The 14,870-nt window shown below is 41.4% G+C and overlaps 2 protein-coding genes across 2 annotated transcripts; both read left to right on the top strand.

Annotated features, from left to right (window-relative positions):
• Positions 1-236: 236 nt before the first annotated feature.
• Positions 237-5,975, top strand: cyp27b1 (cytochrome P450, family 27, subfamily B, polypeptide 1). Its single transcript, XM_019275915.2, has 9 exons — positions 237-631; positions 1,505-1,695; positions 1,909-2,099; positions 2,927-3,127; positions 3,666-3,829; positions 3,922-4,088; positions 4,174-4,255; positions 4,427-4,624; positions 4,968-5,975. The coding sequence occupies exons 1-9, from the start codon at positions 404-406 to the stop codon at positions 5,079-5,081; spliced, it is 1,536 nt and encodes a 511-aa protein (XP_019131460.2). The 5' UTR covers positions 237-403; the 3' UTR covers positions 5,082-5,975.
• Positions 5,976-6,930: 955 nt separating this feature from the next.
• mcrs1 (microspherule protein 1) lies at positions 6,931-12,910 on the top strand. Its single transcript, XM_010747144.3, has 14 exons — positions 6,931-7,174; positions 9,509-9,666; positions 9,842-9,980; positions 10,074-10,238; positions 10,319-10,428; positions 10,519-10,627; positions 10,728-10,866; positions 11,245-11,320; positions 11,405-11,433; positions 11,575-11,667; positions 11,778-11,860; positions 11,943-12,030; positions 12,278-12,405; positions 12,490-12,910. The coding sequence occupies exons 2-14, from the start codon at positions 9,509-9,511 to the stop codon at positions 12,574-12,576; spliced, it is 1,404 nt and encodes a 467-aa protein (XP_010745446.2). The 5' UTR covers positions 6,931-7,174; the 3' UTR covers positions 12,577-12,910.
• The last annotated feature ends 1,960 nt before the right edge of the window (positions 12,911-14,870 follow it).

Consider the following 14,870-nt stretch of genomic DNA (forward strand, 5'->3'; position numbering starts at 1 on the left):
TGATCCTTTAAACACACAAGACACCATTTCCACAAATGCGTGATCACTCCATACAGTCTGCTGTACTATCAGAGAGCAAAGTGCTGCAGGGGAGGTGGGGGGGAGCAGAGATAACCCTGAGCAGTCACTCAGAAGTCATGTTTTATTTATCCAGGACCTCCACGTGTGCTGTGTCTGGGATGGTCTGAGCTCAGCCCTCCGATTGGACACACCTTCTTCTCGCCTCACGCCTTCACAGTCCCACATTCAGGAGGTGGGGGGAGGGGCCTGCGCTGCATTTGCACCCATGATTGGCCCGCGATATTAAAATTTACTGCTTTATCTCCGCGGGTTCGAGGAGCAGGTCTGGCGTTATAAATAGGGCCACCAGTCGCGGTGATGAAAATGAGCACAGATCCGCTTCATGATCTATGTGAGAAGGATGCTGCAACAAGCTTTACGAGTGTCCGGCCGGAGCATCTTCCCACTGCTCAAGTGGATGGAGAGGTGGGCTGAGGCCGCATCAGCAGCCGGCCCGGAGGGGACCAAGACGGCACTGAGGACCCTGGACGAGATGCCCGGACCGTCGGTAGCCAGCTTCGCGTGGGACTTGTTCGCCAAACGGGGGCTGTCACGGCTGCACGAGTTACAGGTAAAAAAAAAATATATATATATATGATGGAAAATAGTAAGCCCTATGCAATACACACACACACACACACACACACACATATGCTGTATATACATGCAGTATGCAGTTGCAAAGAGGACATAAGGAATGCATTTCTGAAAACATGATTGCATGGTTGTTGCAGAAAAATAATAATAATAAGAAGAAGAACTTTAATTCTAGATTATTATAATATGGACTAAATTTGCCCTCTCCAGTGGAGTTTGTCCACAAAGAAGTTCAATGTCCTGGTTTTTATTCTCAAAACATATCTTGGCTACTGTTTCTACTCTGAAGAATCCAGAATCCATGGATATGTAAATATTGTTCATTCACTCCACGTAAGATATGCTACTACTCCACTGAAAAGTCCATTCTTACTTGTGTAATCTGAATACTGGGCTGTGATTGGCCGCCGAAATAGCTGTGACGTCACAAAATCCCACATACTGTAAACTCAGATTCAGCTGTGAAAAATCTTTCTGCACAGTGAAGCTCAAACATATATATTTTAAGCCGAGGGGGACTTTAATTTAAACTTCATCTTTAAGAAGTAATTAAATGGAGGTTTTCTGTTGCTGCACTGGTTTATAATATTTAAAGAATTTCCATTACTGCTCATCTACTGTGCGGTTTGTTAAACATTTATCAACATGTCAGCCAAGATTTGGCTGACCAAACTGATCTAATCATTACTGGATTAGGAAAAAAAAGAAAAAAGAAAAGCCTGCAAGCATCTTCGTTTCTTCAAACTAATGGAGAGTGCATCCAAAGGTGATGCCAATCATCTCATAGCCTGCAGAGGTTTCACAAGGTCAACCCTCTCTCTCTCTCTCTCCCTCCCTCTTCTCTCAGCTGGAAGGAGTAAAGCGATATGGGTCCATGTGGAAGGCGAGCTTCGGTCCTATCTTGACAGTTCACGTGGCCGATCCAGCGCTCATTGAGCAGGTACTGAGGCAGGAGGGCCAGCACCCCATGCGCTCTGACCTCTCCTCCTGGAAGGACTACAGGGATCTCAGAGGACATCACTATGGGCTCCTGACATCGTGAGTATCACTCATTCATAATATTCTTCTTCTTTGTCCTCCTTTGTTTTCATTAGGAGCCTCAAATCGCAAGAAAAAGTCAAACTAAATGTATGTAAGACTTGTAATTCATTCGCTGGATCTCTCTGCTGATTCTAAATGAAGTAAAGTGGACAAACTGAACAAACCTGACGAGGCACTAACATCTTCATTCTTTACACTGTGTGTTCCTAGTGAGGGGGAGGAGTGGCAGTCGGTGAGAAGTCTCCTGGGGAAGCACATGTTGAGGCCGAAGGCAGTCGAGGCTTACGATAAAGCCCTGAACAATGTGGTCGATGACCTGATAGCCAAGCTTCGCCACAGCAGACATTCCCAAGGCCTCGTCACAGACATCGCCAGCGAGTTCTATCGCTTTGGGCTCGAGGGTACGGTGTCGTTGAAATGTCACGCATCACTACAGGGCGTACTGCAGGAATATCATGTGATAACACTGACATTTTAATCATACATGCCTGTCAAAAGCCCAAATAATTCCACATAACCTTTATACCACATCTCCAGTGGTTAGTTAAAATCCAGCATTCAACGTTTTTTACTTAGTAAATACCGCTGTATAATATATATTGAATTTATTTGTGATGCATTCATGTTGTAGTTTGTCAGGGTGGAGTTTATTTAGACTGTCACATTCTTTTGAGCAGTTTAACCCATAACACTACATCATATTCTGTGAACTGATCACAAGTTGTGTCAGATACATTCAGGGCAGCCCATTTCCCTCTAAATTATACTTACAGTGTACTACTACTCTTTACCCTGTGTGGGGTTTCAGCTGATATAGCTATTTGAGGATACACACATCAGGATGAAAGATCAAATTTGCTCTCTTGCCTAAAGGGTACCCAACAGTTATCCTTGCAGGAAGAGAGAGCCACATTCATTCATTTGCCTCTCCCAGATTTCCCCAGACTAAACACAGTTTCAATCCAGTGACTTCAAAATGACTGTATTGTTGAATAAAAACAGGCAGAGACTGCAGACTGTGACGTAAAACCTTTTTTTTTCTCTAGCCCATTATTTTGGGATTAGGTTACCAGGGCCTCTTGGTTATATTCTAATTGCTTAATTTAACCATGATGTTATTTCTGCACTCTGTTATCATGATGGAGAAGCTAACAACTTTTAAAAAGTGGTTTCATTTCAGTCATTTACCTTTTTTTTCCTCATTTCTTTCTATTTTTTTTTTTAACAGGCATTTCTTCAGTGTTGTTTGAATCCAGAATTGGTTGCCTGGATCAGGTTGTTCCTGAAGAGACAGAACGTTTCATCCAGTCCATCAACACCATGTTTGTAATGACACTTCTAACCATGGCCATGCCAAGTTGGTTGCACCAGCTGTTTCCTAAACCCTGGAACATCTTCTGTCAGTGCTGGGACTACATGTTTGACTTCGGTATGTGATTTGGCCTCAACATTTGACAAAAAAAAAATGCTTTTAAAGTGTTAAAAAATAGGAAGGTGTAATGAAAAACATAAACAGAAAAGACGTATGAGCATTCAGCAGGCTCAAGATGATTTGCACTACGCAAGCTGGCACTTTACTACAAGGCGGAACCAAAACAAACACGGAGAGTGGAATATACTATAATGTCTTTCCACACTTTATGTAATATTTTCCTGGCCCTTCTTAATTCCTATTGGTTGCTTTTTTTGTTGCTAGTTTCCACTCACTACTCCCTCTCACTCATAATAGACAATTTAGACTTATCTACATGTGAGACAGCAAAATCATCAGAAACTACAAGATCATCTGAAATGAGTGTAAAGCCTCAAACATCTGATTATTTGAAGGAAATCTAGCTTATAATCATGGGCAATTAATGCAATTATTAAGAATGATAACCTGATCTCACCCTGCTAAAAATACCACCGGAAAGCTGCTGGGTCTTACATACTGTACCCTGACTGGCTTCTAATCTCTGTGCCTCCAGCGAAAGGTCACATTGACCAGCGCTTGACGACTGAAGCTGAGAAAGTCGCCCGCGGGGAGAAGGTTGAGGGCCGTTATCTCACCTACTTCCTGTCGCAGACCGGGCTGCCCATGAAGACCGTCTACAGCAACGTCACAGAGCTGCTTCTTGCAGGAGTCGACACAGTAAGAACGATACATCTGCCCCTCTCCCTCAATGTATTCTACCGTCAGCCCTACAGATTTATCAACCTCATGTGTAACCTCTGTCTTTTCAGATCTCTGCCACTATGTCCTGGTCATTGTACGAACTGTCCCGCCACCCTGAGGTGCAGACCTCGCTCCGTGAAGAGGTGCTGAGCATAATGGATGGTCGAAGCGTACCGGAGGCAGCAGATGTGGCGCACATGCCTCTCCTGAAGGCCACAGTCAAAGAAGTGCTCAGGTATGACTAAAGTGGTTTCAGTTCATTTCCTGAAGAAGATCTCAATCTGCAGGTTTGCTTATATTATTGAACGTTTGTTTTCCAGGTTGTACCCTGTTATTCCTGCCAACGCAAGAGTCATTACAGAGAGAGACGTCCAGGTCGGAGGATACCTCCTCCCTAAAAACGTGAGTGTGTCTAAGGAAAAAGTGCACTTTGAAACCATTCATACTCTACAACGACTATTTGGATTAAAATTTGTCTTGTGCCAAACTACAGGAAACTTTTGTACTGGTATAAATATGAAAGTTGACCTTTACAGTGCAGCACATGTCTGACAGTAAAATCTTTCCATCCAGACTCTGATTACCCTGTGCCAATTTGCAACATCACGGGACCCAGCAGTGTTTCCAAATCCCAATGAATTCCAGCCCCATCGATGGTTGAACAAAGACGAGACTCATCACGCGTACGCCTCCATACCCTTTGGGGTGGGAAAGCGCAGCTGCATAGGTCGTCGTATTGCTGAGCTGGAGCTCTATCTTGCTCTTGCCAGGGTGAGTTAGCTGGAAGTTGATCTCGTTTTCGACGTAGATAGCTCGAGATCAGAAAATCTGTTTTAAGTATAAAATATGCAGTGTGTGACGTACATTTGGAGACATTCTGTTACACGCTGCATTAACTATTTCAGTTATGTAAGAGGTCGTTTAGATTGTTTACATTTAAATACAGTTTGTTAGAAACTGTAAAGAAAGTAAAAGAAAGGGGATTCAAGCCATCGTGCAAATTAAGTTCCTAATGAATTTGATTGCTGAATCGAGGTGTTTCAGTTAAGGCACTTCATTTTTCATTTCAGTCACCCTCTTGTAAATCTGTTTTCTCTGTCTCTGGTCTCATTAGATCCTCATGGAGTTTGACGTGAGGCCAGACCCAGAAGGGATTTCTGTGAAGCCGATGACACGGACGCTCCTAGTCCCTGAAAATGTCATTAACCTCCAGTTTATTGAACGATGACCCGCTCTCCACTCCTGTTTTGTGAACTAGAACTCGGGTCTCTCCTCAGTCGAGAGCATTAGTAGACAGAGTTATCACGGGAATCATTAGAGCGGACCTTCAACCTTCGACACAGCAAAGACCAAAGCCCTACTTGTCAGCTGGTGTGTGGAGGCTGACATACGGAGAAGGACAACTGAATGAAGGATGAGCAGTGACAGCTCATAACTGATCAAATCACCATCAAGCACTTATTTGCACAGAGGCTAAGAGCAAGCCGGTAATCTCCTTCAGCACAAACTTCAGAGTTTTATCAGACCACGTTGTATTTTTACAAAATGCCGGTGCTTGAATCTGGTATCCTCTTCTTAAATATGATTATGAGCTCTGATCTCAGAAATTTCCTGTATGTTTCAGTTGTGTTTTAAGCCTTAAATGATCCAGGAGTAGAGACTGGCACTTGAACACACTATCTCTGTTTTTTATTGAGCTACTGTGAGAGCTACTTTCGTATACACGCAATGTTCGACACATTGATCACAGTGACTTTCATGAGGTGCTTATGAAAAACTTTCAGTGACATGTTCCATTGAGAAATGGCAGCTGCTGAAATTATTCCTGTGTAGGAATACATGGTGCCACTGTCCCAAATGTAGACTCTGTAAGTCTGTGTACTGTCTTCAAAGTGTGAATGCGTGCTACAATTCAAGAATGCAACACAATGCAAGTATCTGTTTTTGTTGTTTGTTTTTTTCTACAAGTGATGTGCCACCATTTTATAATGTAACAAGCTTCAGTATCTGAACTCTGTATTTATTCTAATTAAATTAAAACACATTTTGAAACTGTTACTGTAAATGTCAATAAAGCTGTCCAATTGGACTTTGGTTGTGTCAGGTACAGACAGACAACTGGACCCACAGAGACAGACAGGTGTGGAGAGGTGGTTTATTTAACAGTCCGGGTCGGTACATGAAAAGAAAGTCAGCTCAGGCAGAGGTACAAAAAAAAACACTAGGCAAAGACAGGTAAAGGAACAAACAGGGTCGAAACACAAGTAAACTTAATCACAGAGGAAAAATGCCAGAAAGCTACTCACAAATGGATGCAGACAATCTAGGAGAGGCAGGCATATATACACACAGGAGGGGGCGGAGCTAACGAGGCACAGGTGAAGACAATAGATAATCACACAGGGAGCGAAGACACCTAGAATGAACACAGACAGGAAGTGAGGGAAACCAAACAATAAAACAGGGAGTCAAAAACAAACTAAACTACAGGCCTGACTGGTTGATTTTGTTTGGTCAATTCAATAAGAATCCAGTTTACATCAATAATATCATCTGTGTCTTTATGTGTCTCTGTCACGATTCAACATTTGCTCTAAAGAAGAGGGTTAGGGAGAGGGAGAGGGAGTGTTACCACCATAAGATGCATCAGATTAGGTCTAACGTGGAATAAAACAATTGAATTTGTACTGGTTCAGTATCTCAAAGCTGGTTTTCAGCTCATCAGAATATAAAGTACATTAACACTGAAAATCTCCCCCTAATAAAGAGACAACTTCAATTTGAATTACTAATTAATCTCTTATCTTAATAGATGCAAAATATAAAAACTCTTTCGTCCCCCTGGCCATCAGACCCTCAATCATGGCAGGAGGAACAATAGATAATAGATAAGTATTTCTAGGGTCTCTTTCTATTTTTTTTATATATCAAATCAAATTTTATTTGTATAGCCCAAGGAAAAAAGGAAAAAAACACAAAAAACCTTTAACAGGGAAACAAGGTGGAAGAAACCTCAGGAATCTATCTATCTATCTATCTATCTATCTATCTATCTATCTATGCAGTGCATGCAGTACACCTCGCGTCCTGCAGGGGGCGGTAATGCACCGCGGCGCTGTTTGTGAGCCGCGGTAATCCCTCACAGGAAGAAAACGGTCAGAGCGGCTAACCGATGCTAACGGGGCATATGTCTCATTACCGGAGGCAGTTAGCCATGTAGTTAACCGACGAGGCGTTTAAAAGAGGCACAAATAGACTAATAGAGACTCCGGGTAACGGATCAGACGTGACGACGAGAGGAAAACACGACGAGGAAAGACGGTGAGTCAGCTAATCGCGTTAGCTTCGCTAGGGAACTAGCTAAGCTAAGCTAAGCTAATGCTAGTTAGCACAACACGAAGCGTCGCTGTGATGAATTTACTTTAGTTAAACAAACATGAAGGGGGGAACTAAAGGCTGTGTTAGCGCTGCTGCTCGACACTCAGTGTTAAGTTCGTGTGAAATTAATAAGCGGTGATTCTGACCGCAGCTAACAGGAGATGTAAACAAAGGCAGCAGCGCCGGACTGTCAACACAAACAAAGCTAACACACACTCACAGTGTGAACACATGACTTTAATCTGATTATACATTAAACGTTATGTTTGTAAAGCTGCAATAGGCTGTTATCAAGAAGAAGAGACACTTTTATTAACCCCTTACAGAGTATTACATGCATTTATTTAACCCGAAACACACAAACACATGTTTATGTACACATGGAGAGAGAGATGGTGCAGTGATGGGCAGCTGCCTTGCTCAAGGGCACCTCTACCAGTCCACCACCATACTTTGGTCCATATGTATGGGCTTGAACCGGCCACCCTCTGGTCTCTATGGACTGAGTTTAGCAGTAATGTTGTTATGGGAATTTTAAAAAAATAAGGAAGACTGGATTTAAAGTATCAAAATGTTTTATTCTTGTACAAGAAGAAGCGTTTAACAGCTCTAACCAGGGTTCCCACGGGTGCTTGAATTCCTTGAAAATGCTTGAATTTCAATTCAGTGTTTTCAAGGTTGTGAAAATGCTTGAATTTTTTTGTGAAGTGCTTGAAAATGCTTGAAATTTGTGTGATGTCTAATCTCAATAAACCAAAGAGAAAACAAAAATGTTTCCTAAGCGGCTACGCGCTTGATCCGATGCCTTTACATGCAGAACTCAGTTATCATACTCGCTTGGTGTTCTGCCGAGAAATACACCGCTCACAAGCTGAGAATACAAGCCAATTCACAATTAGTTAAAAATCAAAACAGTCAATCTACCACCATATGAAATAATGCTAATTAGACCTATATTATTATTATGCCATGCAGTGGCACCGCTGCGCTTCCCATGACCATCATGGCAAACACAACTAGTAGGCTACCTATTTAAAGGTGCTGGAAAAATGGAAAAACTGGTGCTTGAAGGTGCTTGAAAAGTGCTTGAATTTGTTCATGAAAAAGGTGTGGGAACCCTGTAGATGGTGCAGTGATGGGCAGTTGCCTTGCTCAAGGGCACCTCTACCAGTCCACCACCATACTTTGTTCCATATGTATGGACTTGAACCGGCCACCCTCTGGTCTCTATGGACTGAGCTTAGCAGTAATGTTGTTATGTTCTAATTTTTAAAGAAAAACCCTCGAATAAGGAAGACTGGATTCAAAGTATCAAAATGTTTTATTCTTGTAATACATTTTAAAGAATTTTAAATCATAATCCAGTGATTCGTTTATTGTTTTAAATTGTTTTCAAATTTGCTATTTTAATGATTTTAAATGACATTCTGATGTTTTTAATTAAATTTTCTTCTCTTTTTAATTTTTTATTTCTATTGCTTGTCTTAATGTCAAATGTTTTTCCTTGCCTCTGTAAAGCACTATGAATTGCCTTGTGTACGAATTGTGCTATACAAATAAACTTGCCTTGCCTTGAATAAGGAAGACTGGATTCAAAGTATCAAAGTTTAGGTTGGATTTATTCTTGTACAAGAAGGAGCATTTAACAGTGCAACACACAAAAAGGGGGTCACAGAGAAAAGGCTCCCTGAGGAGCTCTAACATTTTATACATTTTTTAAAAAATGGGCTGTCTCGGACACCTCCAGACTGATACAGATAATATCATAACATCCTTTTTTGTTTTTCTGCTCAGTAATGAGCATTATGATTCATATCCAAATGGTACTTCCCGTAGCTTGTCTCTTTTGTCTTTGTACTACTGATTTATAATTATCTCTCCATGCCAGCCTCAGTAAACACAAGCCAATATAGGGGAAGTCATGCAAAAGACAGGACACACACACTATATGAATTAAAACACCTGCACCCCAGTATAATCCTAATTTTTATAACAAATGTGTTTAAAGATATGCTGGCGCCGACTTATTCCTAATTTTTTTATCGGGTTACCCATCAAACCTTAATAAAAACTGTCAAAATAAGACGTCCACAGACTTCCTGCTCACCTCATAACTAACCCGACATCTGCAGCGAGCTCGAACTGTTATTATGTTACGCTCACGCTCTATGGATACTTTATCCGTGAAGTCAAAATGATGTCTAGTCTCATCATATCTTGAGTACTCTGATCCGAGAGCTGTGTTATGTCCTGATGGTGTGTGTCATGCTGATACAGATGCAGGCCGGTGACCCTGTGGTTGGTGCACCGATGGCGGTAGCTGGTGGCCAGAGTCGGTCGGAGGACGAAGAGTCGCTCGGAGTGAAAGATGTGAAAAGGACGGCGGCACAAGCGTTTGGTAGTGGTGGTGTCCCCAAGCGCAGAAGTTCCTCCAGGTTTGAGTTGTCCTCTTGTATGTTGCATTCTCTTCCAGCTGTATACCAGAATAATCGATGCATTTTGTTGGCATTAAAAAAAATAAGCAACAGTTGTTGAGTGCAGCTACAAATATTTTTGAGTTTGTCAGTGGGGAAAAATGTTTTAAGAATTGTTGTATTCATTTTTTTTTAGGTCAATAAAGAGGAAGAAGTTTGACGATGAGCTGGTGGAGAGTAGCCTCGTGAAGTCGTCCAGCAGAGTCAAAGGCCCTCCTGTCATAGAGCCTGTCCGCTGTTCAGGGAGTGAACTTTCATCTAGTGAGAGAAAAAAGGTACACGAGCCACAGATTCGTGCAGGGATCTCATGGCAGAGACGATGAGTTTACATGAGTTTGATTTGTTATGTCTCTGTGTGACTCTGTCAGGTCACAAAGTCAGGAACCGCTCTCACGCCGCCTCTCACCATGGTCGTAAACCCTGCACCCATCACTAAAAGAGTAAAGAAAAGCAAGCAACCTCTACATATCACTAAAGACTTGGGACGATGGAAACCCACTGATGACCTGTTACTTATAAACGCAGTGTTGCAGGTGAGTAGTAATAAAGGTGTGGATGGATAATGTGAATCGTTTTTTGTTGGATAACCTAATGAGTCTTTATCTGTTTTTAGACGACAGACCTAACTTCTGTACATCTGGGGGTGAAGTTCAGCTGTCGCTTCACACTGCGGGAAATTAAAGAGAGGTGGTACGCTCTCCTCTACGATCCTGTCATCTCAAAGTAAGAGATGTGTTGACTTACTCTCCAGGTTTCTATATTAGTTACCTGTTCAAAGGGTACTTAAATTGTCTTTGTCGTCCCGCTGCTTAGGCTGGCATGGCAGGCCATGCGTCAGCTTCACCCAGAAGCCATTGCAGCAATCCAAAGCAAAGCCCTCTTCAGTCAGTCTGAGGAGGCACTGCTGGCTAAGATTGGATCAGTAAGTGAACGTTCTGAAATTTACCAGTCTGAGAATTGAGAACAGTTTTTGAGCTCATGTCATGTAGCTGACTGTTTGTATTACATTTGTCATTGAACAGACGAGTCAGCCCAAACTGGACGTGTTCCAGGAGATTCTGAGCAAACAGCCCGGTGTCTTTCACCCGTCTCGCACACCCAAGAGCCTGCTGGTGCACTGGCAGCTGCTAAAGCAGTACTACCTACTGGATGACCAGAGCGGTAAGTTAGTTACCTACACGTTTATTACTGGTTTTTAAGCCCTTTAGTTATTTAGTACACCAACCATGACTTTTGAGGACTTGCCAATTGCCTCTTTGAAATGTTTAATAAAAATCTGGATACCCAATAAAAAGCATATCTTCTAGAATTCAGACCTAATCAGAGGTTAATAGCTGTCCTACTGGATGAATACTTGATCAATGACATCTGAAAATACACACACACTATCCTAAAATATTTAATCTTAGACAGTTATGATGAGAAATGCACAACAGTTTAACCAAAATAATAGCATTGTGATATGAGGATGTCCTGTGTGTTGTTACATAAAGTGATATGTGTGTAATCGTGTTGTTGGTTTTGGTTTGTGTGTTACAGTTCAGCCTCTCCCTAAAGGTGACCAGGTCCTCAACTTCTCTGATGCCGAGCAGATGGTCGATGACGTGAAGTTAAAGTAAGACAGTCTTGGATTTAGCTGTTTTCATATTTTCCATCTTCTTACCTAATTATTCATGAATTTCTGTTTCTTTTCACCCAGGGAGAGCAGAGATGAAGTGTTGGAACATGGTGAGAAATAAACAAGATGAATATAAGTGAAAGTTTATTTTAAGTCGTTATTCTCAAGGAAGTGGATGTATATTTTTGGTCATCTTGATGTTGTCAACATAAACCTCCTCACACCTGGTTTACCTTCGCTTTCGCTTCCAGAGCTGATGATTTCCGATCGTCACCAGAAACGGGAGATCAGACAGTTAGAGCAGGAGCTGCCTCGTTGGCAGGTCCTCGTGGACAGTATCACAGGTGTGTAAACTTTGACGCACCAAGCACAAGCAGACGGTTTTTTAAAACTACAGGTATATTTTTTGTTTTGAGGAATTAATTTGTGTGTCTGTGTGTGTGTTGGGTCTCAGGGATGAGCATGCCTGACTTTGACAACCAGACGTTGGCAGCGTTACGAGGACGAATGGTGCGCTACCTCATGAGATCACGAGAGGTGAGTAATCTTTCAGAAAGTGTCCAAAAAAAAACAAGAGGAATTTCTTCACTATGTTTTTTTTTATTTTATGTTCACACAGATTACATTGGGCAGGGCGACCAAGGACAAACCCATTGATGTAGATTTATCACTAGAGGGACCCGCCTGGAAAATATCAAGAAAACAAGGTGAATAAATATGAACACTGTCAGGCTGTAACTAACATGATCACTGGCAGCAGTGGGAAAATGGAAAGAGCATTTTTTTTGGTTTCATCTTAAAATGACAGCTAAGCTGCTGTTTTGGCCTCAACCAGTAGAGTTTGTGTCTCAAAAGATCAAGGCCTTTTTAAAGTTTTGTCAGTGTGTTTCTTTCATTTATTTATTCTTCTATTCTTATTTAATGAGTGCTTATCACATGTATTAACGTCTACAGGAATTATTAAACTGAAGAATAACGGAGACTTCTTCATCGCCAACGAGGGAAGACGACCCATCTACATCGATGGCAGACCGGTCCTGTCAGGCAACAAGTGGAAACTCAACAACAACTCAGTGGTGGAGGTGTGTGGACAGTCTCAACCGTGATTGAACCTTTTTATATATATTTGAGTGAGACACACTAACGTACTGTGTCTGTCTCTTCAGATTGCAGGCCTTCGCTTCGTGTTTCTAATTAACCTGGAACTCATCTCACTAATAAAAGCTGAAGCAGCCAAGATGACACAGCAGTGAATGTCAGCCATCCGAGCAGAAGACTGAACATGCAGGACGTACTGACGATCCAGTCAGTCCTTCTGTGTCCAACACTGGTTAACAGTTTTATCTCATGAAGCACAGCAGTGCCACAACCAATCAGACAGCCATGTTAACCTGAAATGTGAATTTTAAACAGACTAAAGCTAAATCCTGGTCAGTAACAGGTTTCACTTGTTTGGACATTTTCCATGTTGTAATGTAGACACTCTCATTGTAGAGCTTTGTTTTGTTTTTTTTCTCCAATTTTTCAGAATATTGTATTTAAATTCTGTAGTAAAGCTTTTTCAAAATATTAAACTTGTATACACGACGTCCTGAAGTCCAATCTGCTGTTGGTGTTACCAAAAAGCTGTACTGTAAAACTACATGCATGTGATTCAGTTTATTATCTGTCGCCCCAATCTTTCATAGTATATAGTTCTGTCCGGGTACTCCGGCTTCCTCCCACAGCCCAAAGGCATGCACGTAATAGGTTAATTGGTGACACTAAATTGCCTGTAGATGTGAGTGTGAGCGTGAATGGTTGTTTTTCTATTGTGCCCTCTGCGATAAGCTGGCGACTGTCGCACAAAGTCAGCTGGGATGGGCTCCAGCCCCGCCGTGACCCTGATGATGATAATCGGTTACAGATAATGGATGAATGGACTTCCATATTTTCTTTGTTTGCTCAATTAGAAATCAGGAAGTAGCGACAGAAAAGCAATCTGTCTGTGACAGATAGACTCAGGTCCTGCATACTATTGATATTATACAAATATGTATTTAAGGTGTGTGTGTGTGTGTGTGAAGTTTGATTGTGGTCTGATATGTCACACAGATCCTGATCCTTCTCTGAGAGCTCAAGGGAATGTTCTGTCTGTAAAGTGTTTCAATGATAAACAGAACGTGTCAGAGGGCAGCAAGGATGGAGACGGGAACCATGTTAACCGAATGTCCCGTTACTACAACGTCTAAAACAAACTCGACTGTAAAAAGAAGAAAATACCAGAGGTGCTGGAACTAAACACAGACGACACAGTCCAGCGGATCTGCTGTTGCCATAGAAACTTAATATGAGCTACAGGCTGTGTTTTGACTGGATTCCCCAAACATGGCAAGGCTCTTACTGGCAAAGTTTAAACAAGGGAGACACACAATGGCGGTCAAATCCAAACATCATACTTCTGTGATATTCTGCCTCTCAGATATGTGTCATTTCAAGTTAGCGGCTTTCCAGCTGTTATTCAGATTCTTTACTCGAGTAAAAATACCAATGTGTTAATGGAGAAATACTCCAGTGCAAGTTAAAGCAGTATTAAAGTATTATTAGCTAAGTGTATTAAAAGTAATAGTACTAGTCTGACAGTAAGATGTGTCCTGTAACAGATATTCTATATTATATTAATAGATTAATATGCAAGCAGTACTTTACTGTACTGAGATGGACGTGAGGTGCCTGTTTTAACTACTTTCTACTATATAAACAACAAAACAGTTATGAAATCATATGAAAAGCTAAGAGGGGCAAAGCTCTCTTTGGTGTAACTGCTGACAACTCATGTGACATGAGACTACATACTATGTTTTTGCAAGGGGTCAAAAGTCAGAGCAGTGATCTGAAGTGGCTGGTTTAATCATCAACAAGGTATTTCAGTTTTCTTTGAAAATGTTTCTCTTTAAAATGGAGTAGAAAATGGTGCAAAATGGAAAGCTTTGAAAACTGTATTTAGGTACAGCACTTTTCACCTTTATTTACTCAGTGGTAATGTTCTCTTTTTCGGGAACACCCTCGATCACAATCACCCAGTTACACATTCACACCTGGAAGCTGTCCAGCACAACCACAGCCGGATCTGCTGACCACGGTATAGTATTTGCAGTGCTGTTAGTGCCAGTTTACTTCTGATGTGTTAGCATCACTAACAGAAACAATGAGTTCAGAGTGTGAAATTTGTTTTTCTTTCTCTGTCTCATCTCATCTACAAGCGAGTGTGATACACTGTAGAAAATGGGGCAAATAATTGTGAATACGAATGCTGAATTTCTCATGAAACAAGTTGCAGCAGGAAATAAAAGACATGAACACTTCAGAAAAGACATTCACACGTGGTGATGTCTGGGAAGGAGAGCGGCAATCTGTTACAAAACAGTGGGCATTATGGGAAATATTCTTGCTGTGTGCACCAATGTCTCATTATTTTATTTGTTACTGCTGATTTGGTATTGTTATTGTGAACAATGTTTGTTTTTTTAAATATATAAAGTGTTGGTTCATGTTTGTAATAAGCTGC

This window comes from Larimichthys crocea, chromosome VI, assembly GCF_000972845.2.
Source record: "Larimichthys crocea isolate SSNF chromosome VI, L_crocea_2.0, whole genome shotgun sequence".
NCBI lineage: Eukaryota > Metazoa > Chordata > Actinopteri > Sciaenidae > Larimichthys > Larimichthys crocea.

Excerpts from the sequence above, each read along its gene's own strand:
- mcrs1 (XM_010747144.3), top strand. The coding sequence starts at position 9,509 with ATGCAGGCCGGTGACCCTGTGGTTGGTGCACCGATGGCGGTAGCTGGT. Across the intron at positions 10,239-10,318 it reads TTATAAACGCAGTGTTGCAG|ACGACAGACCTAACTTCTGT; the intron begins GTGAGTAGTAAT and ends ATCTGTTTTTAG. Across the intron at positions 12,031-12,277 it reads GAAAATATCAAGAAAACAAG|GAATTATTAAACTGAAGAAT; the intron begins GTGAATAAATAT and ends TAACGTCTACAG.
- cyp27b1 (XM_019275915.2), top strand. The coding sequence starts at position 404 with ATGATCTATGTGAGAAGGATGCTGCAACAAGCTTTACGAGTGTCCGGC. Across the intron at positions 1,696-1,908 it reads CACTATGGGCTCCTGACATC|TGAGGGGGAGGAGTGGCAGT; the intron begins GTGAGTATCACT and ends GTGTGTTCCTAG. Across the intron at positions 3,128-3,665 it reads GGACTACATGTTTGACTTCG|CGAAAGGTCACATTGACCAG; the intron begins GTATGTGATTTG and ends CTGTGCCTCCAG.